Source organism: Mustelus asterias, chromosome 13 (genome assembly GCF_964213995.1).
Source record: "Mustelus asterias chromosome 13, sMusAst1.hap1.1, whole genome shotgun sequence".
NCBI classification, from domain to species: domain Eukaryota; kingdom Metazoa; phylum Chordata; class Chondrichthyes; order Carcharhiniformes; family Triakidae; genus Mustelus; species Mustelus asterias.
This window is the reverse complement of record NC_135813.1, coordinates 99,762,064-99,784,307: the sequence shown is the minus strand read 5'-3', so window position 1 is coordinate 99,784,307 and position 22,244 is coordinate 99,762,064. Positions and strand designations below refer to the sequence as shown.

The following is a 22,244-nucleotide window of genomic DNA, read 5'->3' as shown; positions in this document are numbered from 1 at the left end:
CATGGTCCCTCAGATCCCCCACGCCACTTCCATAGCCCCAATGTACCTTCCATAGTCAGTCAACCAGCATGCATTATGGACAGTCCTTAGGAGCTGTGTTTTAACAATGGGAATTATTTTAGGCACTTGGAAGAGAATAAACCTCTAACAAATTAATAAAACCCTGAATTCCAACATACTATCATTGATCCTCAAAATAAAAAGTACAAAAAACTGTACTTGTTTAAGTGACAATTAGGATTGGAAACAAACATGAAACCATATCAAAGGAATATTCTATTAATACATCCTCTTAAACGTTTCCATTGTTCTTGGAGTGTTAATTCACCTGCTGAGCTGAAGCCATTAAAGCTTTTGAAACCCAGGCCAGCATTCACAATTGCTGCAGCTGTCATAATAGAAGCTTCAAACTACATTGCCTGAAAATTACAGAGCAGAATGGTGTCTCATTTCCTTTTCAAAGCTAAATCCCTGTCAATAAATGGAGGGGAGCATGTGCAGTGATATTTTCAACTTTCAAAAGCAAGGTTTTTTTTTTAAACAGCCAGAGCTGTCAGTCAGTTTAAATTGCAGTATAGAGTGTGGTAGCAGAGGTGAACAGGACATTTCTCTTTATCTTTTTTAATGCATTATGGCACTTTGGACAATTGGAAAGATATGGTAAGGTATGACAACAATTACACAATGCTGGTCAATGGAAGTCTCAATTTCCCTTTGCAGGACAGATCCCCATGATGGATCATGGCACTGCACTAAATCACGACACTAAGATTGACATTACAATATAATTTTGAATAGTGACATTTGAAGGTGTCAAATCATTTTATGCTTACCTTTCAGAATGTTCCCAACACCTCAGCATGCAGTGGTCACAAACTCTCCAAGGAGGTGTGTTTCTTTAGGGCTTCCAGCATATAACAATAGCATGCAGGAGGAAATACAATTTTACTGTGGTCTCAATTGGGGACCCCGACCTCCAAAGTGGTGCCTGCGCATTTTGCACTCAAGGTCTTCTTGACATGTCGAAAGATCACACAAAAATGTGAGGTCGGGAAGCAACAGGAAAATTGTTTATCCAGCAAAAAAAAGTAGCTACATTCAGCATTGCATGACCCAAACCGAACCTCCAGTATGGGTGACAAAAGTCCAGCCCATATTATCAAAACAGATACCTTCCTGATTGAGAGAACACGACATCAGTTGGCGGCTTCATGGCCTGTTAATAGCCACCCACCTGAATCCGTGTCCCTTTTCATTAAAGCACTGAAGTGAATTACTCACCTCACGATCTTTTAGCTTCATGGCCAGCACTAGCTGGAGACGGTGGTTGTTTAGGGCCTCTCGGTAGTTGCCGCTGGAGAAGAATGCCGATCCCAGGTTACCATGGGTTCGACACTCGCCCGTATGGTCACCTGAGTAAAGGAAAGCAAGAAAGAAAAAAAACTGAAGCATTAAGCTGAAATATCACAGACAGTTTGAATAACTTTATTCATCTTGATCAATGTTGAGCTCTCAAGCTGCTAGTTTAAGCTGAACTTAAAGGAAATCATTTCAAAGATTAAAAAATGCTTCTCCCCCCAGTTTTTGATCCTTTTCTTCTGAAAATGTAATACTTTTTTGGACACATTATTTTGCCAAAGTGACTAATTTAATGAATGAGTTTAGGCATTAAGTGCTAACAAGCCATCTGACCATCGAGCCACAGTTGAATTGAGTTGAGTTGAGCTCAACTCTTGTCCTTGCCTACTAACTACCCAACACACATTTTACCATGGGCCACTGCACAGGTGGAGGAAGGAGGAAATGTTGGCTCTGTGTATAACTACCATCATCTTAAAACTCTCAATTTAAATCATCCCACAACCTTCTAATCTGTAGGAACAAAAGCCAATTTTACGTAACCTCTCCTCATAAATGAACCCATAAGCCTCAATGTCAATCCACTGGACCTACACTGAATCTCTTCCAAAGCCAACATATCCTTCCTCAGGTATGAGAACCAAAAGTGAATGCAATATACCTGACCAAGGCTCTGCACAAGTGAAGCATTGCTTCCTTCCCTTGATTTCTATCTTCCTTGAGAGAAAGGCCAACATGCTTTTTTAATTGCATTCTTCATGAATGAACCACCTCTCAGTAATGTGCGTACATGACATCCAAATCATTCTGCAGCAGCTTTTAGTCTCTTTCAATTATACGTTTCTATTAGACTTTATGAGGGGCAGCACGGTGGCACAGTAGTTAGCACTGCTGCTTCACAGCGCTAGGGACCCGGGTTCAATTCCCGGCTTGGGTCACTGTCTGTGTGGAGTTGCACATTCTCCTCGTGTCTGCATGGGTTCCCTCCGGGTGCTCCGGTTTCCTCCCACAGTCCAAAGATGTGCGGGTTAGGTTGATTGGCCATGTTAAATTGCCCCTTAGTGTCAGGGCGACCAGCTAGGGTAAATGCATGGGGTTATGGGGATAGGGTCTAGGTGGGATTGTGGTCAGTGCAGACTTGATGGGCCGAATGGCTTCCTTCTGCACTGTAGGATTCTATGATCAATGACTTCCTTGGATTCAAAATGCAGAGCCTCATACCCAACTTTTAATTTCATCTGCCATTGTTCTATCCACTCAATTAGTCTGTCAATGTCCCTTTACTTTTGATTATAATTTAGCATTATCAACAAACTTGGATACAGAACTACATTCTTTTAACCAAGACACTGATATATATGGTGAAATATTGCAGCCCCTGCACAGAATCTTGCGGAGCACCAGGGGCCCTGCCAATTAGAGTAGACCATTTCCTTACCTCCCAACCGATTAACAATTGTTACAAACGCCATGAAGCTCGATAACTTTTATTAAAAATTCAATAGCTGAAAGAATGACACAACAAGATTTCAAGTTTTAAGAGTTTGACTGTAACAAAAGACTAAAAGCACTCTTGCCCAATATTATCTTTGTAGGCGACTTATACCTCAAGGCAGAACATTCTCTTTTTCTTTAAGCACAACCAAAAACACACTTTACAGATATACTTTGCACCGTCCTTTAAGTAGACATTCCATTCTCCTGGAACCATTCCAAGGTGATTCTTAGTTCCTGAGGGTTCACTACTGCTCTTTTCCTTTCTCAACCTGAGAAACTTTAAGTTCAGAACTGCTTTTCATAGAACGATAGAAAATAGGTGCAGGAGAAACCATTCAGTCCTTCGAGCCTGCTCAACTGTTCATTATGATCATGGCTGATCATCCACCTCAATGTAGTTTCTCCCTCCTGGAGAATCTTCCTCTAGTACAAGCTAGGCAAATCTTCCAGTCTCATTTTTACTCATTAATGTGGTCCTTTTGATCCAAGTACAAGCTCTCATCCGCATTCCTGTGTGTGAACTACAGAGATTTTCAGCCTTGAGCTGCTTCTTTCTTTCCTGGACCTTGGCAGACTATTCTTGTCTATGGATTTTCAGGGATAACTTGGAAACCCAACCCCCCTCAAAGCCCATCTATGTGGAAAAATGAATTACCCAATATTCAGATCCAGGGCGGTACAGTGGTTAGCACTGCTGCCTCACAGCGGCAGGGATCCGGGTTCAATTCCAGCCTGGGGTGACTGTGTGGAGTTTGCGCATTCTCCCTATGGCTGCATGGGTTCCTCCGGGTGCTCCGTTTCCTCCCACACACCAAAGACGTGCGGGTTAGGTGGATTTGCCATTTTAAATTGCCCCTTAGTGTCAGGGGGATTAGCAGGGTAACGTGGGGTTACGGGGATATGGACTTGGTGGGATTGTTGTTGGTGCAGGTTCAATGGGCTGAATGGCCTACTTCTGCACTGTAGGGATTCTATTCGGTAGAAATGCTGATTAGCCATCTTTTATCTTGGAGGTAAATAGACAATTTAAAGCACAACTATTTACAACCTGACATTCTTAACACTTTTCTAGAACTTTGCAGACTCATAGTCCATCCACTGTAAGCACACAAGCTGCTGCATTGTCTTCAAGTGCAAACACCCGCATCTTCATCCTTGTAAAACAAACTGAGCGTCTTTTAATCTCTAACAATCAAACCATCTAGACTTGGTGTCAGATAGACTTCAGAACAGGTCACATGAACTCATCCTGGCTCCTTCATTTGACCTTAAATCAAAGGCAGTGGCCCGAAACATAACAATCTTCCAAACCACATAATTGTAACACAACCCATGTCACTGGGGTTACCTCCAATTCCAGGAGGTTTTATTTTTGTTAATAGTTTTTTTGTATTTTATTCGGTACCTTCTGAAATTCCACAAAGACAATTTGCATTGACATTCCTCTAAGTTATTGACCTCTTTAAAAAACGTCAACTAGATTTTCAGGTTGACACGGTGGCACAGTGATTAGCACGGCTGCTACACAGCGCCAGGGACCCGGGTTCGATTCTGGCCTTGGGTAACTCCCCGTATGGAGTTTGCACATTCTCCCTGTGTCAGTGTGTTTTTCCTCCGGGTGCTCCAGTTTCCTCGCACAGTCCAAAAATGTGCAGGTTAGGTGGATTGGCCATGCTAAATTGTCCCTTAGTATCCAGAGACGTGTGGGTTAGATGGATTAGCCATGGTAAATGCGTGGGGTTATGGGGATTGGGGATGGGCTGATTCTGGGTGGGATGCTCTTTCAGAAAACCTGTACAGACTCGATGGGCCGAATGGTCTCCTTCTGTAGTGCAGGGATTCAATTTACTAGCCATAACCTACCCTTCACAAATCTATGCCGATTCTCTTGGATCAGGTCATATTTATTTAAGTGCTCACCAAGTCACTGGTGATAAATTCCAATAACTTTCCCACGATTGATATTAAACTGAGTGGTCGGTGGTTCCCTGGTTTCTATCCCCCATCCATTCTTCAATAATGGAGTAGCATTTGCAAATTTTCAATCTAAAGGCACAAATCGTAAAGCTCGAGAGCTTTGGAAAATTATGACCAACAGGTCTGCAATTTCCTTCCCTATTTCCTTTAATACTCCAGGGTGGAAAATATTAGATCCTCAAGATTTTTCTATCTGAAATCCCATCAATTGCCCATTAGTTTTATTATAGACTTATAGTAAATCTTCTATCCTCCTTGCGTCAAATTATTTTTTTGGTTCTCTGGTGCCACTGGTGTTTTGTTCCTTACTCTACAATGGAAATTGATACTAAATACATATTTAACAAGTCTCCATATTATCCAATATAGTATTACATCCTTCCTCCTTTAATGGACCCACATTCCCTTCACTATTCTCCTTCTCTAAATGTAGTCATAAAATCATTTATTGCTAGCTTTGATATCTCCTTCAGGTTATTTTTTTCATATTCCCTTTTCACATCACATGATTTTCCTTGTATTTCTTTGTTGGTTTTTTAATAGTTCCCAGTCTGCTGGATTGCCACTTGTCCAGGCCGATGTATTTCGTACTGTTCCTTAGCACATTCATTGACCATTGAAGCTTAATTGCGCAAGTGCAGCCTGAAACCGAACTGGACGTTTTCTGATCTGTGTGGCTAAGTGTTCGTCTGGGGTTGCGTCTTCACCCATCAATCCGCTCGCTGAGGGAGCAGATTCTTAATCCGCTAAATTTATGCTGCTGCTCTTGTCAATGTTAACTCATCTCCCAATTAAGTCACTCACTCAAACACACAGTGCAAATAGCAAGGTGGAGATTCACACCATGAGATCATTACTGCAAAATTCTATTGAGAAGGCGGATTATATTAAGCCAGGCAATAACATTTATAAGATTTTTGAATCGCTGAATATTAGAAACACAAAGGATGCTCCTGAATTTAACGGAGGTGAGACATTTATTTGCTAAGTTGGTCCACAGCACCTTTGAGCAGACTGTTAACTCTCAAGGGTCAGCATTATTTATGATAAGTAATTAACCCTGGATTCCTGCAGACCTATTTAATTACTAGTCTGGTGTCATCCATCATGCGTTTCAAAAGCATCAAACCTGAGGAGTGACACACATCAGGGAGTCACATTGTAAATTCTCCTATGGCTGTAGGGTAGGATATAATGGCTGGCTGAAATATGTGCTCACCTGTTATTTTATCAAGTGTCTAATTGACTAAATCCAAGCAAATCAAAACAGCAAGAAGCACCATCAAGAAATAAACGATGGATCATCTCTTTTTCTCGGCCATGCATCAAAAGCTAACAAGTATCACAAAACTGAAGGTGTGGTTGGGGTAATGTCTTTACTGTTTTTAGCTGCATTTCCCTTCTTCGCTTATAACTAAAAATATGTTTCACAGAATCTCTACAGTGCAGAAAGAGGCCATTTGGCCCATCGAGCCTGCACTGACAACAATCCCACCCAGGCCCTATCCCCATAACCCCATGTTTTTTCCCTGCTAATCCCCCTGACATTGAGGGACAATTTAGCGTGGCCAATAAACCTAACCCGCACATCTTTGGACTGTGGGAGGAAACACAGTAAGAGTTTTAACAACACCAGGTTAAAGCCCAACGGGTTTATTTGGTAGCAAATGCCATTAGCTTTCGGAGCGCTGCTCCTTCGTCAGATGGAGCGGAAATCTGCTCTCAAACAGTGCACAGTGACACAAAATCAAGTTACAGAATACTGATTAGAATGCCAATCTCTACAGCCAACCAAGTCTTAAAGATACAGACAATGTGAGTGGAGGGAGCATTAAGCACACGTTAAAGAGTTTCGCTGAGCAGAAACTGATAGCCAAGTTCCGCACACATGAGGGTGGCCTAAACCAGGATCTTGGGTTTATGTCACACTATCGGTAACCCCCACAGCTTGCCTCCTGAACTTGCAGAATCTCACTGGCTGTCCTGTCTGGAGACAATACACATCTCTTTAGCCTGTGCTTAATGCTCCCTCCACTCACATTGTCTGTATCTTTAAGACCTGGTTGGCTGTAGAGATTCGCATTCTAATCAGTATTCTGTAACTTGATTTTGTGTCTCTGTTTGCCCTGTTTGAGAGCACATTTCCACTCCATCTGACGAAGGAGCAGCGCTCCGAAAGCTAATGGCATTTGCTACCAAATAAACCTGTTGGACTTTAACCTGGTGTTGTTAAAACTCTTACTGTATTTACCCCAGTCCAACGCTGGCATCTCCACATCGGAACACACGCAGGCATGGGGAGAACATGCAAACTCCACACAGGCAGTCACCTGAGGCCGGAATTGAACCCGGGTCCCTGGCGCTGTAAGGCAGCAGTGCGAACCACTGTGCTGCCTTATAATGAACAAATACAAAAATTTGATTGTTTAAATATTATAAGTTACTGCAAAGGCTTCCACTCAGTAAGAATGAAGGTCATTTAACCATTCAGAAATACCTCACAGTCTTTCTTGAATGCAGTAACCAGTTGTTTCTTAATTAATGCCTCCAATGCTCTGTCTGGGAGTCTTCCAAATGGTGATCTTTGTGCACTTAATTTATCAATGGTGATCTTGGTACGATGAATTTGATTGTTTTACTGGTTCAGCCTTGAATTTCTTTATCCTGCTCTTGTAATTGAAAGTATTTTATCTTTTCCAGATTGTTAAATGTTTGGCAGATCTCGAGCAGAGCGATTATCAGACGGCTCCAGTGCAGAATGAAAAGCCCATGTTTTGTCCAGTCTTATATTGCGATGTCCGCACCAGAGATTAGCCCCAAAGTTTTTCTCTGCACTGCATTCTGTGGTGGAAAGCTTCCCTTGTTTCTCAAAATTAAACGATTTCATAGAATCCCTACAGTGCAGAAAGAGACCTTTGGCCCATCGAGCCTGCACTGACAATAATCCCACCCAGGCCCTATCCCCGTAACGTCACATATTTACCCTGCTAATCTCCCTGACACTAAGGGGTAATTTAGCATTGCTAGTCAATCTAACCTGCACATCTTTGGAGGAAACCGGAGCACCCGGAGGAGACCCACGCAAACACGGGGAGAATGTGCAAACTCCACACAGACAGTGATCCGAGACTGGAATTGAACCCGGGTTCCTGGCGCTGTGAGGCAGCAGTGCTAACCACTGTGCCGCCCTTTATCTAATACGTGATGTGACAAAAAAGGACAGCACAGGTTACCTCTGATCTATCTTCAATTGTTTTAGCCATGTACATCAAGTTACATTGTGACATGATGGCACAGAAACTAGCCATGTAGCCCGACTCACGAAGCCAGCATTTTTGGACCAAATGAGCTTTCTCCCACTCTACTAACCCTATCAGCAAATCCTGCGATTCCTTTCTCCCTCATAGCCTCTCTTTAAATGCATCCATGCTATTTGCTTCGAGTGTTCCTGATAGCCCATTAAACATTTTTACTAACCTTGGATTAAAGACGTTTCTCCAGAATTCCCTGTTTGATACAGTAGTGACAATGATATATTTATGACCTCTCGTTTTTGTCTCCCTCATATGTGCTTTCTGCAAACCCTGTCAAACCACTTCTGAGGTCACCCCTCAGCCTTCTCTTTACTCGACAGAAGGGCACCATCCTGTTCAACATTTCTTGGTAAGTTCATCTATCCTCTCCGTTCTGGTATCATCTTTGAATATTTTTGTACCTTTTCCTGTGGCTCTATATCCATTGTTATAACATTGATACCAGAATCGTGCAAAATACTCCAAATGTGATCAAACCCAAGTTTGACGTAATTTCTCCACTTTTTGTTTAATATATTCATTCATGGGACATGGGTGTCGCTGGCTGGCCAGTATTTATTGCCCATCCCTAGCTGCCCTTGGAGGGCAGTTGAAAGTCAACCACATTGCTGTGGCTCGGGAGTCACATGTAGGCCAGACCAGGTAAGGATGACAGATTTCCTTCCCTAAAGGACATTAGTGAACCAGATGGGTTTTTCCGACAATCGACATTGGTTTCATGGTCATCAGTAGATACTTAATTCCAGATATTTTTTATTGAATTCAGACTACACCATCTGCCGTGGCAGGATTCGAACCAGCGTCCCCAGAACATTAGCTGAGTTTCTGGATTAATAATCTAGCCATGATACCACTGGGCCATCGCCTCCCCTAATTCTACCATGAACTCCAGAGGTTTTTCAAAAAAAAAATTATGGCTTCAATAACGTGCATCAGCGCTTTTAATTATGTGCCAGCCCTAAATCTCTTTCGTCTTTTTTCAGTGTCAGTTTCAGGCTGAAGACCAACACGTAGCGGAATCTTCTCTCCAGATTCTCTGGCACTCTTCACACAGAGAATCTGAGGGCATAGATTCCACCGTCTGTCTGGCAGGGCGGAGCCTGATAGAGTCGGCAACATCATTGGCTCCACAGGCTTCCCTTTCGGTGCCGGAATAAACTTCACCCCCAAGCCCCGCCCCTTGACACGGGGATAATTGTACAAATAATCATCATGTTTACACAGATACTCAATTCCATTAATTTAAACAGAGTAAGGTAAGACTACTGAATCTGTAGACGCCTATATCTGGCGCATCACTCTTTACTGGTCATCGGTGTCTTGCAAATCTCCTCCCTAATGTTTTTCAGTATTCTGGGATAAACACCAACTATCCTGGGAATTCCTGATATTGAACCTTTTTTCTGGTTCATCTTATTTGCCGGTATATTAAAACTTTTTATCTTTTTGATCTCTTATTTGGGAAGGCACCTTATTCAAGAGTGCATTCAAGAAGCGGCTGGATATAGCACTTGGGGCAAATGGGATCAAAGGTTATGGGGAGAAAGCAGGATTAGGCTGCTGAGTTGGATGATCAGCCATGATCATAATGAATGGCGGAGCAGGCTCGAAGGGCCGAATGGCCTCCTCCTGCTCCTATCGTCTATATATGTTTCTATGTATTTGCATCATTCCTTTGAATATTTATGAGAAGCAATCTTTCAAAATATGAACCATCTTCAGGTTCTTGCATCCTTCATGAATTTACACTCCTCTCTGACAGTCATCTTACTCCTGTTAGAATTTTAGATGGGTCTCTCTCTGCCCTCAACCTTAGAATGTCTTTCAATTTTTATTGATTAATTCAGGTAAACACATCTCCTTCCATTTCTCTTAATTTCACTTTTCATTTTGTTATTAATGCCTTTGGTTCACTTTGTTTATCTACAGTATGCAGTCATCCTATACATTCAGCATTATACCCTTAAAGGTATTCCACTTCCCTTCAATTACATTGTTAACATCTAATGGCACTTACATTTTTAAACAGGTGACAGGTATTTCTACATCTATAAATTAGTATATTTTTAGTTTATTTGAAAATTTATTCTTTTTTATTAATTGGTATGCTCATAAGAGTATACATAAGGATAGCTGGAATACTGGTGGGGCTGGGTTGACTCAATACTAAGTCAACTGAAAGATTTCTGACTTAGTTTTGACTTCACCAACTGATTAGGATCTGTGTAACACCCTTCATTGAAGTATTGTTGAATTATTTCCACGTTTTACCGTCATATCCCAGCCTCCCGGCATTAGGGATTTCTGCCTCACAGCCCCAGGGACCCGGGTTCAATTCCCAGCTTGGGTCACTGTCTACACGTGCAGAGTCTACATGTTTTCCCCCTGTCCAGGTAGGTTTCCCCCAGGTGCTCCGGTTTCCTTCCACACTGCAAAAGACATGCTGGTTAGGTGCATTGGCCATGCTAAATTCTCCCTCAGTGTACCCGAACAGGCGCTGGAGTGTGGCAACTGGGGGATTTTCACAGTAACTTCATTGCAGTGTTACTGTAAGCCGACTTGTGACAAATAAATAAAATTTAAACTTAAATCATGCGTTGCAATTCTCTACTTTGAAACTAAAACACCAAATCTGGCTTTCCCGGGTTGATATTTGGTTAATCTCCTACTCTTGTATCTGGCTCTATTCTCTCTCCACATCTGCTGTCAGACCTGCTGAGATTTTCCAGCATTTTCTGTTTTTGAATAACAAAAAGTAAATGTGTGTTGGAGAGATGTGTGATAGAGAGTGCTACATGCCTTGCCGAAACAGGACCTCGGCAAACAGCAGAACCTGCACTCGCAGTCCAGAATCAGCTGTAAGCAACATGTCATCATGGAATGATACGGCATGGGAGGCGACTAATTGGTCCATTGTTCCAATGTCAGCTTTTTGAAAGAAATATCCAATTAGTTCTACTCCTTCGCGCTTTCCCCATTGCACTACATCATTCTCTACTTCAAATAATTACCCAGCCTTTTGAGAGTGAGAATTGAACCTGTTTCCACCACCTTTCAGACAGTGCATTCCAGACCATCATCACACAAGTAGATTCTCTGTTCATCTATTTCATAAGACAATGAGTAGGATGATGTAGTTTGTGATGACTTCAGCCAGGCTAATGAGGGTGGCTTGCTAGAGTATGAACTACCTGATGAGTCCTACCTGGTGCGGAGAGGGGCGGGTCGGGAAGGTGACCTCCTCATGAACCTGCTCCTGGGCCTGGCGAGGCGTGCCATCAATAGGTCCAGGCAGCGGGCGATCGACGGGGTTGTCCATCCTGACTGTCTGCCCCTCTACCGCGGGCAGGTGTCCCTAGAGAGGGAGCATGAGGTGTCCACAGGCGCAGTTGACGCCGTCCGTGCCCGCTGGGCGCCGCAGGGGCTGGGGTGTATTATCGACCCCGATAATCACCTTTTGGTTTGATGTTTTAAGTTTCCTTTCGACTTTGTTTTTGGTTCGGGCTGTTCCCCCCTTCCTTTTGGGGAGCTGCCCCTTTTACTTTGTCCCTAAGTTAATTTGAGTTCGTTTACTTGATTGGTGTCGAAAGAAATACCTGATGAGTCCTAATTGATGGTCCAATCAGGAAGCCTCATGCTCCCTATTTAAAGCAGGTGTGTCAGCCTCTCAGCCTGCCATAGCAAGGAGCTACCGGGAGTGCTAGCTCTGTGTATATATTATAGCTGGTAAATGAATAAAGAAGTTTGGTGACGGGATTTTCGCCTCCATGGAGTTATTTCGTGGATCAAGGAAAATCCCCTTTGGAACCTGATCACTTCCTAACATTACTATTATGAGTGATCTGTCTGAAGTCTCAGGTTTATATTTTCTTTCCCCAATCATATGGCGCATTTGCATGAGTTTAGCTGGCACTATGGGGATGAAAGGGTGGGGTGAGAAGATCATTGTTCTTGTGGCATGGTGGCACCGTGGTTAGCACTGCTACCTCACAGTGCCAGGGACCCGGGTTCGATTCCTGGCTTGGGTCACTGTCTGTGCAGAGTCTGTGCATATTCCTCGTGCCTGTGTGGGTTTTCTGCGGGTGGTCCAGTTTCCTCCCACAGTCCGAAAGACGTGCTGGTTGGGTGCATTGGCCATGCTAAATTCTCCCTCAGTGTACCCGAACAGGCACCGAAGTGCAGCAACTAGGGGATTTTCACAGTAACCTTATTGCAGTATTAATGTGAACTTACTTGTTACACTAATACATGAACTTTAAACAAGTAGATTGTACTGAAACTGTTGCTCAAGAAGAACTGCCTTTCAAGGGCTCTACACTTAGTTTAATGTCCAACGAGTGAGCTCACCTTTATTGCCAAGGGGAATTGAGGATATCTACTTACATTGTGCTGGTTTCAAAAGTAATTCTTCCACACCAATAAAATAGCTGAATGGGACTGACCTGAGGTAAGTAGTTGCTACTCATGTTTCTGCTCCCTCCAGTCTCCAGTGGGGTCATTGGTGATAACCTGCCAGCTTCTGTGAAGCATTTTGGGATGTTTTTCAAAGTTAAATGTAATATGTTGTTGTAAGTGTCTCAAACCATTTTATATTGCTTCCCCAAACATTCATCAAACTTTCACTTTATCAGAGCCATGAAATTTACTGAATTAAAATGGGAATTCAACTGAGGCCTTCAGGAGTTATACAGCAATTTGTTGGCATTTTGTCAAACGTCAACAACCATTTTCAAGGCCTGAAGTGTACCACTTTCAGGACATCAAATTGTAAGTTAAAGGGGTGAAACAAGTAAATACGAACTCTGAATAAATGCCAAATAATTGACAGAATCCCAGAAAAATGCTGTGCTCTGCAAAAAGCAGTGGTTAGCACTGCTGCCTCACAGCGCCAGGGACCCGGGTTTAATTCCGGCCTCGGGCGACTGTCTGTGTGGAGTTTGCACATTCTCCCTGTGTCTGCGTGGGTTTCCTCCGGGTGCTCCGGTTTCCTCTCACAATGCAAAGATGTGCGGGTTAGGTTGATTGGCCATGCTAAATTGACCCTAGTGTCAGGGGGATCAGCAGGGTAAATATGAGTGGTTACGGGAATAGGGCCTGGGTGGGATTGTGGTTGGTGCACACACGATGGGCCGAATGGCCTCCTTCTGCACTGTAGAGATTCTATGATTCGCAATGAATTCTCTGTTTCCTGTTTTGCTGTACTATTGCCAGGAGCACTTTTATTGTTTTTTGATTTAATGATATTAATTTGATTCATCCTCACAGACTTCAATGAATCCAGACTTCAGCATTTGCTTAACTTTCTATGCTTACTTAATTCACTCCAACAACGACTGCCGAAACACACTTTGCTTAATTTTGTCTCAGAGTTAAGGCCCGACACTACATTTTTATGAAATATATATCAACATGGCTACTCCCTAAAAATTTAAAAAGTGGCTAAAGGCTTTAAAATGGCTGAAGCTATGTCTGTCTGTAACTCTGAACAAAAGGAACTTTCTGGCACTTAAAGAAGCTGATACCTCGTTATCACTGAAGAACGCTAATGGCCACTCTGGCTGCAGAGATTAAGTTCAAAGGGAATTATACAAAGGATATTTACATTTCCTAAGCCAAGCTTGGCCATTGGAGATAACCAGTCTGCTAGGACAAAGGGCCCTTTATGTTTCTTTCCAAATTCTTAATGGTTGAATATTAACAATCTCAATAATTCAGAAAATTTGTCAAATCCAACATGGAGAAGTGGGAGTCATGTCACATAAGCCCCCTAGCTGAAGAACCAGTTACCCTATCTTGCTGGACCGCCACTCAGTCTGTCACTTCCCATCTAGAAAGCAACAGGTCAGAAAAAGGGCTCCATCCAGGTTTAAATATTTTTCTGTCCACCCCCTCCCTCGCCCCCCACCTCACTCTCCCACTATCATTTCTACTGGAACTTCTGTACCAGTGTCCACAAGACTAATTCACCTCTAAATGCCTCGCCCATTGTAGAAATCATCTCTACTGGAAAAGTGAATTGTTCAGCATCTGTCTTTAACCTGCCAACCTCTCTGAAAGAATACACTATTGGACTTTGATTCTGGACTCACATGAAACAATAGGCAGGATTCTCTCCCCCCCCCCCCCCCCCCCTCCCTCCCCGCTGCATTTTTCAGTAGAGGTGGCGGCTCACCAAAGGTTGCTGGTGGGATCTTCTGGTTTCACTTTGTCTCTGGCATTTTGCATGGCTCACGCGTCCCACTGCCAGGCAACCCACCATGGATGGGGCGCAGGGACTGGGGGGGGGGGGGGGGGGGGGGGGGGGGGGGGGGGGGGCACTTTTGGCAGGACTGGAAAATCCCACCCAATAAGTCTTTGCTCTGTAATCTTTGCTTTGTAACTCTTTCTTTCTTTATCCCCCTGTTATTGGATGATTGCACCAGGGGTTATGTAGCGATACTCTCTTTCCATATTTTGAACGTGTACAATAAAGTAACCCTCAGAGTTTATCCTGCCTCAAGTTTGCAGTGAGATTATTAGAAATTGGATCACACCAAAACTTCAGGGGTTGGGAAACATGCTACTGCCTATAAAGGGGGGAAATGACCTTGCTGTTTGTGCATGGGTGCTGAGAGGAGGAATCAGAGCTGTTTAAATTAAATCCGCCTCATATCCATAACAATTTAAAATGTACTTAATAACCTAACAAAGAGAGAAACACGGACCGTCAGTAGTGAGTTACAGATCAGAATCTTAGCAAGATTGTTCAGATGATTTTCAGTGGAGAACCAGCTAATTTTACATGGCATTATTGTTCACAAGCACAATGTTCTGTTGCTAACCTTTCCATTTAGCACCACTGGTAAGCAACTCTGAGTGAAGTAACTGTTTAAATAGACACACCCAGAGGTCAGTTACCATTATTGCGAAAATATTTTCTAAATAGGCAACTATTTAATTGTTCCCTTGGGAAAAGGCCAAATTATCTCAATATCGCAAACTCAAGAGGAAACAACTGGCTTTATTTCTCAGAATTCATTTCAATAAGAATGGTCAGTTGCGATGTATGTCAACTACGACACCTGAAGTTTGATGAGCATATCTCAAAACACAAGTCATCATTATGAGGGAGGAAGTGTTAGGTGAATTAAAAAGCATTAAGGTAAACAAATCCCCAAAGCTACTTGGCATCTATCCCAGATTATTGAGGGAGACGAGAGATGAAATCGCTGGGCCTCTAACAGAAATCTTTGTTTCTTTGTTGGCCACTGGTGAGGTCCCAGAGAATTGGAGAATAGCCAATGTTGTCCTGTTATTTAAGAAGGGTAGCAAGGATAACCCAGGTAATTATAGGGCAGTGAGCTTGACGTCAATGAAAGTGAAACTGTTGGAGAAAATTCTTAGGAATAGGATCTATACACATTTGGAACTGAATGGTCTCATTAGCGACAGACAGCATGGTTTTGTACATGGGAAGTCATGTCTTACAAATTTAATTGAGTTTTTTGAGGAGGTGACAAAAATGATTGACAAGGGAAGGGCTGTGGGTGTTGTCTACATGGACTTGAGTAAAGCATTCGACAGGCTGGCAGGCTGGTGCAAAAGATTAAATCTCACGAGATCAGCTGTGAACTAGCTAGATGGATTCAGAACTGGCTTGGCCATAGGAGACACAGGGTAGGGGTAGAAAGGTGTTTTTCTGAATGGAGGTCTGTAACTAGTGGTGTTCTGCAGGGGCAGTGTTGAGATCTCTGCTGTTTGTAATATATATAAATGACTTGGTAGAAAACATAGCTGGTCTGATTAGCAAGTTTGTGAATGATACTAAGATTGGTGGAGTTGCAGTTAATGATGAAGATTGTCAGAGAATACAGCAGGGTATCGATAGGCTGGAAAATTGGGCAGAGAAATGGCAGATGGATTTTGCAGAGTAGGACTTGATTGCATTGATTAACAGTAATATCAGGTGACTGGGTGGAGCTAGGCTTACACAAAGAAATCAAGCTTAGAAGCTGCTTGGAGTTATTAAAGAGCAGTGCCTCTCTTTTTCCCTCTCTGGATTTAGAGATTGGAATCTGCCGGCAATAAGTCTCTTTCTCTGAGATTCTGCTGCTTGCGGGTGGATCTTTCTCTGGAGGTTGCTGCATGAGAAATTAGAAGACAGATTTCTATCTGGATCTCTGTCCAGAGGTGTTAAAAGGCTGGAAATCTAACATCTGCTTGAGCATATCAGTTTTTGGTGCGAACAGGTTCTAAAAAGGGAATTTATGTCTTTGGGGCATGTTGCTTAAATTGGAACTATAGAGATTGCTGAGAAGTACGTGAAGAAGTGTGCCTTGTCAATTGGTAAAAGTTATGCTAATTCTTTTTGTATATTTTAACTCTTCTTAAATAAAGTTTGTTTTGACTCCTCGTGGGCCAATTGAATCAGACCTGGGGCAAAATGCTCACCCTAATGCCACAATCAAAAAGAAAAGTTAGGGTCTAGGCTAACTTCATAAAATACCTTGGAGTTTCTGACCTGGTCCCTAACAGACATCAAGGCCAGAATTCTCCCATCCCGCCCACCACTGGAATTCTAGCAGGCGGGGGTCGGACCATGTAAAGGTCCATTGAAGTCGGGTGGGAATCTCTGGTTTTCAGGCAAGTGCGGCCAGAGAATCCTACCCCTTATGACAGAATTACATAAATTTGCTCATATTCCACAGTGTTGGGGGTCTCTTGGACAACAGTGGTTAGACACCACCTCAAAAGCATTTGCCCCATTGCGGTGAAGAAAACACTTGCTCCAACCACAGCTTTTATTTTATTCGCTTTTAGCCAAATGTGGAACCCTCATTTGTAATTCCACCAGTCCTCTATGTTGGGGTTGAATTTCCCCCACTGTCCCCAAATGTGCCTTCAGTGTCATTTATTCAATGACACACTGTGCTGTCCCGCTGTGTACCTGACTATAATGTACACACGCAGCAATCTTCCAAATTACTCAAACCTCCTCAAAGTCAATTTTAGAAGTTCCAGAAATGTGCCGAAATGATCTTCAGTCCTTAATTTCTCAAATGAACTACACAAGGCAATTCCATTCCAGCCTCTTTACCATCTTTCTATTGTGTACTGCATCAAGCAAGATTAACACTTGGACTCATATCAGGCAGCCATTACTGAACCATAACTTTACTTATACCTGTCTAACAGAGAGGGCAGTAAAACACAAAGCACGGATCTTGAAACATACTGCATTAATGTTTAGATATTGCCTTTGAAAAGATTCCAAAAGCTGCTTTTGAACAGCCTAGCCACAAAATGTCTTTGGTTGGTTCTTGAAAAATATGAGTAGACCCCTGAAGCTCTTGATGACCAACACACCTTAGTTACAAGACATTATACACATGAGCATTCATAACACTGATCTTTAATACACTGTAAATCAAACTTCCCTCACTCAAGTATAGAGAAAGAAAGAAGCTTGCTCCCCGCCCTCTCGATACCACAATTCCACAAATTAATCTCTGCGTGGTCCTTGAAAGGGATTCGTCATTTAATTTTTCTTTAGTTTGCTTTGGTGATTTCATACAGGGGGTTTAAAAAAATTGCATTAACTATCACTGTCCAAATAACGGTTTTCTAACTTGGAGTGCTGCAATTTCTCAGTCTTCGTCAATTGCCTGAAGGGGAGGATACCAAAACGACAAACAGAAAATTTTAAAATACTCTCTAGATAGCCAATCCCATACATGAAAATCCTGGGGTGTTACGTTATCCACCACCCCTCCCCGCTACCTGCTGTCTGCAGCTCCAAAACTTGGTGGTGTTCATTACACTCAAAAAGAAGGCAACTCGAATTACATTCTACAAATGGCAGTTCACAGGTTGCTTACATAGAGTGGGGAGGGGGACATTCTGGGAGCTTTAGAGGGCTCCTTTGCTCGGCTTCTTCATTTAAATAATAATGGACCCCATGCACCCCGGACATACTCTCTCCCACCTTCTTCCATTGGGAAAAAGATACAAAAGTCTGAGATCGCATACCAACCGATTCAAGAACAGCTTCATCCCTGCTGCCACCAGACTTTGAATGGACCTACCTCATATTAAGTTAATCTTTCTCTACATCCTAGCTATTGTTAGAATGTAACCGGTGATAACATTGTATCTGTTGCAATGTGACCAATGGTAACAAGCTGTAAGGGTCAGCTGACCCAGTAAGCCATGTAACCAATGACAGAATGATGTGATGATCAGCTGACCAGCTGACTCAGTATAAATTTGAACATGTTGGGAATTGTGGGGAGCTTGGAATGGCCCAGGAAGAGGCCCCAAGTTTGGAGTAATGAAGTTTCTTTATTGAACCTTTTCTTTGATTGAGAAGTTGGAATAAGTTTTGTTCTATTTTTATTGTCTATATTTGAAAAGTTCTGGATAAACAGTTATGACTGTAACACTACATTCTGCACCCTCTCCTTTCCTTCTCTCCCATGTACTCTATGAACGGTACATTTTGTCTGTATAGCGCGCACGAAGCAATACATGTGACAATAATAAATCAAATCAAATTAAATCAAAATGACAGCGTGGCAGTTCTGGAAAGCAGCAGGAACTCAAACCACAGAGTCCAGAGATAAGGAGAGACAGAGCCCAGAGGCAAAATATTGTCAGAGACATTTCCAAGCTATAAATTGGAGAAATAAACACAATCACTTACTCGCAAATATTGCGGTTTTTTCCTTCTAAGTTACAGTAAGTTCACCAGTCAAATGGATTTTCAAAAACAAATTTGTAGTGTTTTAGTTCTTCCCTCTTTTTTCTTTTATTGGCAAATGTTGCTGACTGCTCAAGCCTGATTCATTGCTTTCATTAGGTCCATAGTCGTTCCTCACTGGTAGCTCCGGATTTCGACCCATTTGATTTATTGATTTGATTTATATTGTTGTTGCTATTTTACCAATGCAAAATTTAGGCCAGGCAAGTGCATGTGTGACACAGTAATCTTTTCTGTTACACAATATTAAATAGCGATGTGCAAAATACACGCTAAACAGCAGATTTTTGTAGAATATGGAGATGGTTAGATATTGGCTACCTAGAAGTGAATTACAGACTGGAATTGAATCGAGGAGTTCAGACAATTTATATTCATAAGTTCCCTGATAACTAACTACCTGTGACAACATTCCAAATGGGTTCTTGAGGATTTCCCTACACAGTACCGCTGGTGAAATTGGAAACATTTCAAACGTGGTGGTGACAATTTCACTGATAGAGGAAATCTTCACAAATGCATCTCCACTATGGCCTGACAAAACCTTAATAATGGGCCCCGGGCAGTGAGTTACAGGCTGTAATCAAATCAAGGGAGTCTATCTATAGAACAATAGCATTGAGGAGCTCAACATGGCGGCACAGTGGTTAGCACTGCTGCCTCACAGTGCCAGGGACCCGGGTTCAATTCTGGCCTCGGGTCACTGTGTGGAGTTTGCATGTTCTCCCCAGGTCTGCGTGGGTTTCACCAGGTTGCTCCAGCTTCCTCCCACAGTCAAAAGATGTGCAGATTAGGTGGATTGGCCATGCTAGACCCCTAAGTGTCCAAAGACAATAGTAGGTTAGGTGGATTGGCCATGCGAAATTTGGATAAAATAAGTTCGGATTGGGGGAGAGTGGATTTTAGTAACATAAGACAGGATCTGGCCAAGCTAGACTGGGAACAGCTATTAATGGGAAAATATACAGAAGAGCAATGGGGGAGCATTCAAAAAGGAAATGGGGAGGATGTAAGCCTAGCATATTCCCTCTGGGGTGATAGAGTCATAGAGGTTGCAGCATGGAAACAGGCCCTTCAGCCCAACTTCTCCATGTCGCCCTTTCTTTTTGTAAACCTCTAAGCTAATCCCAATTGCCCGCATTTGGCCCATATCCCTCTACACCCATCGTACCCATGTAACTATCTAAATGCTTTTTAAAAGACAAAATTGTACCCGCCTCTACTATTACCTCTGGCAGCTTGTTCCAGATGCTCACCACCCTCTGTGTGAAAAAATTGCCCCTCTGCACACTTTTGTATCTCTCCCCTCAAACCTATGCCCTCTAGTTTTAGACTCCCCTATCTTTGGGAAAAGATATTGACTATCTTGCTGATCTGTGTCCCTCATTATTTTATAGACTGCTATAAGATCACCCCTCAGCCTCCTACGCTCCAGAGAAAAAAGTCCCAGTCTATCCAGCCTCGCCTTATAACCCAATCCATCAAGTCCATCCTAGTAAAGCTCTTCTGCACTCTTTCTAGTTTAATAATATCCTTTCTATAATAGGGTGACCAGAACTGCACACAGTATTCCAAGTATGGCCTTACCAATGTCTTGTACAACTTCAACAAGACATTCCAACTCCTGTATTCAATGTTCTGACTGATGAAACCCAAGCACGCTGAATGCCTTCTTCACCACTTTGTCCACCTGTGACTCCACTTTCAAGGAGCTATGAACATGTACCCCTAGATCTCTTTGTTCTGTAACTCTCCCCAATGCCCAACCATTAACTGAGTAAGTCCTGCCCTGGTTCAATCTACCAAAATGCATCACCTCGCATTTGTCTAAATTAAACTCCATCTGCCATTCTGCCAGTGATAGGCAGGATTAACATGCTCAGAGAACCATGGATGACCAATGGTCATACAATGAAAAGGAGAAGAAAGACCTTTAAAAAGTACAAGGGCAGCAAATCAGTGGAGGTGTTAGTGAGGTATAGAAAGTGCAGGATGGAGCCTAAGAAAGCAATTAGGAATGCAAAGAGGGGATATGAGAAAGCTCTGGCTGGTAAAAGTAGGGAAAATCCCAAGATATTCTAGAAGTATATCAATGGAAAGAGGATAACCAGGGAAAGAGTAGAACCCATTAGGGACCAAGGAGGCAATCTGTAGGTGGAGCCAGAGGACATTGGTAGAGTGTTGAATAAATACTTCACATCCATCTTCACCTAAGAGCATGAGGATGATGGTATGGAATTCAGGAAGAGAGATTCTAAGGTTCTTGAGCAAATTGACACAGGGAAGGATAAGGTATTAGAGGTTTTGGCAGCCTTAAAAGTGAATAAATCTCCAGGTCCAGATGAATTGTGCCCTAAACTGTTGTGGGAGGCAAGGGAGGAGATTGCAGGGGCTCTGACCCAAATTTTCAATTCCTCTCTGGCTACGGGGGAGGTGCCAGATGACTGGAGAACAGCTAAGATAGTTCAGCTATTTCAGAAGAGTTGTAGAGATAAACCAGAGAACTACAGACCAGTGAGTCTCACGTCAGTGGTAGGGAACTATTAGGGAAATCTCTGAAGGAGGATATCTATCTTCACTTGGAGAGGCAAGGCTTGATCAGGGATAGTCAGCATGGTTTCGTCAGAGGGAGGTCATGCCTAACAAATTTGACTGAATCTTTTGAGGTGGTGACCAGATGTGCAAATGAGGGTAATGCAGTCGATGTAGTTTATATGGATTTCACCAAAGCCTTTGACAAGATCCCACATAGGAGACTTGTAAAGAAGGTAAATTCACATGGGATACAGGGTAATTTGATAAAGTGGATTCAAAATGGGCTCAGTTGCAGGAGACAGGGGGTGATGACAAAAGGCTGCTTTAGTGACTGGAAGCCAGTGTCCAGTGCTGTTACACAGGGATCTGTGTTGGGCCCCCTATTGGTCGTCATTTATATAAACGACATTGGTGACTATGTGGGGGGTAGGATTAGTAGGTTTGCGGATGACACAAAGATTGGACAGGTGGCTAACAGTGAGGCAGAGTTTCTTGGGCTACAAGAAAATATAGACGGAATGGTCAAATTGCCAGAATAGTGGCAGATGGAATTTAACCCTGTAAAGTGTGAGGTGATACACTTCGGAAGGAGTAATTTGACAAGAAAGTACTGAATGAATGGTAGGACATTAGGAAGTTCTGTGGACCTTGGCATGTTTGTCCACAGATCTCTGAAAACAGAAGGGCATACTGGTAGGGTGGTGAAAAAGGCATATGGGACACTTGCCATTATCAAGCGACGCATAGATTACAAAAGCAGGGAAGTCATGTTGGAGTTGTATGGAACTTTGGTGAGGCCACAGCTGGAGTACTGTGCACAGTTC

General features: G+C 42.8%; 1 protein-coding gene across 4 annotated transcripts in view; it reads right to left on the bottom strand.

Moving 5' to 3' along the window:
- ttc28 (tetratricopeptide repeat domain 28) overlaps nt 1-22,244 on the bottom strand; it is a 764,757-nt gene that overhangs the window by 286,866 nt on the left and 455,647 nt on the right. For all 4 annotated transcript variants that reach the window (XM_078227381.1, XM_078227383.1, XM_078227382.1 and 1 more), the window contains exon 5: nt 1,282-1,412. In XM_078227381.1, coding sequence (XP_078083507.1) covers nt 1,282-1,412 — 131 coding nt within the window. The remainder of the gene's footprint in view (nt 1-1,281; nt 1,413-22,244) is intronic.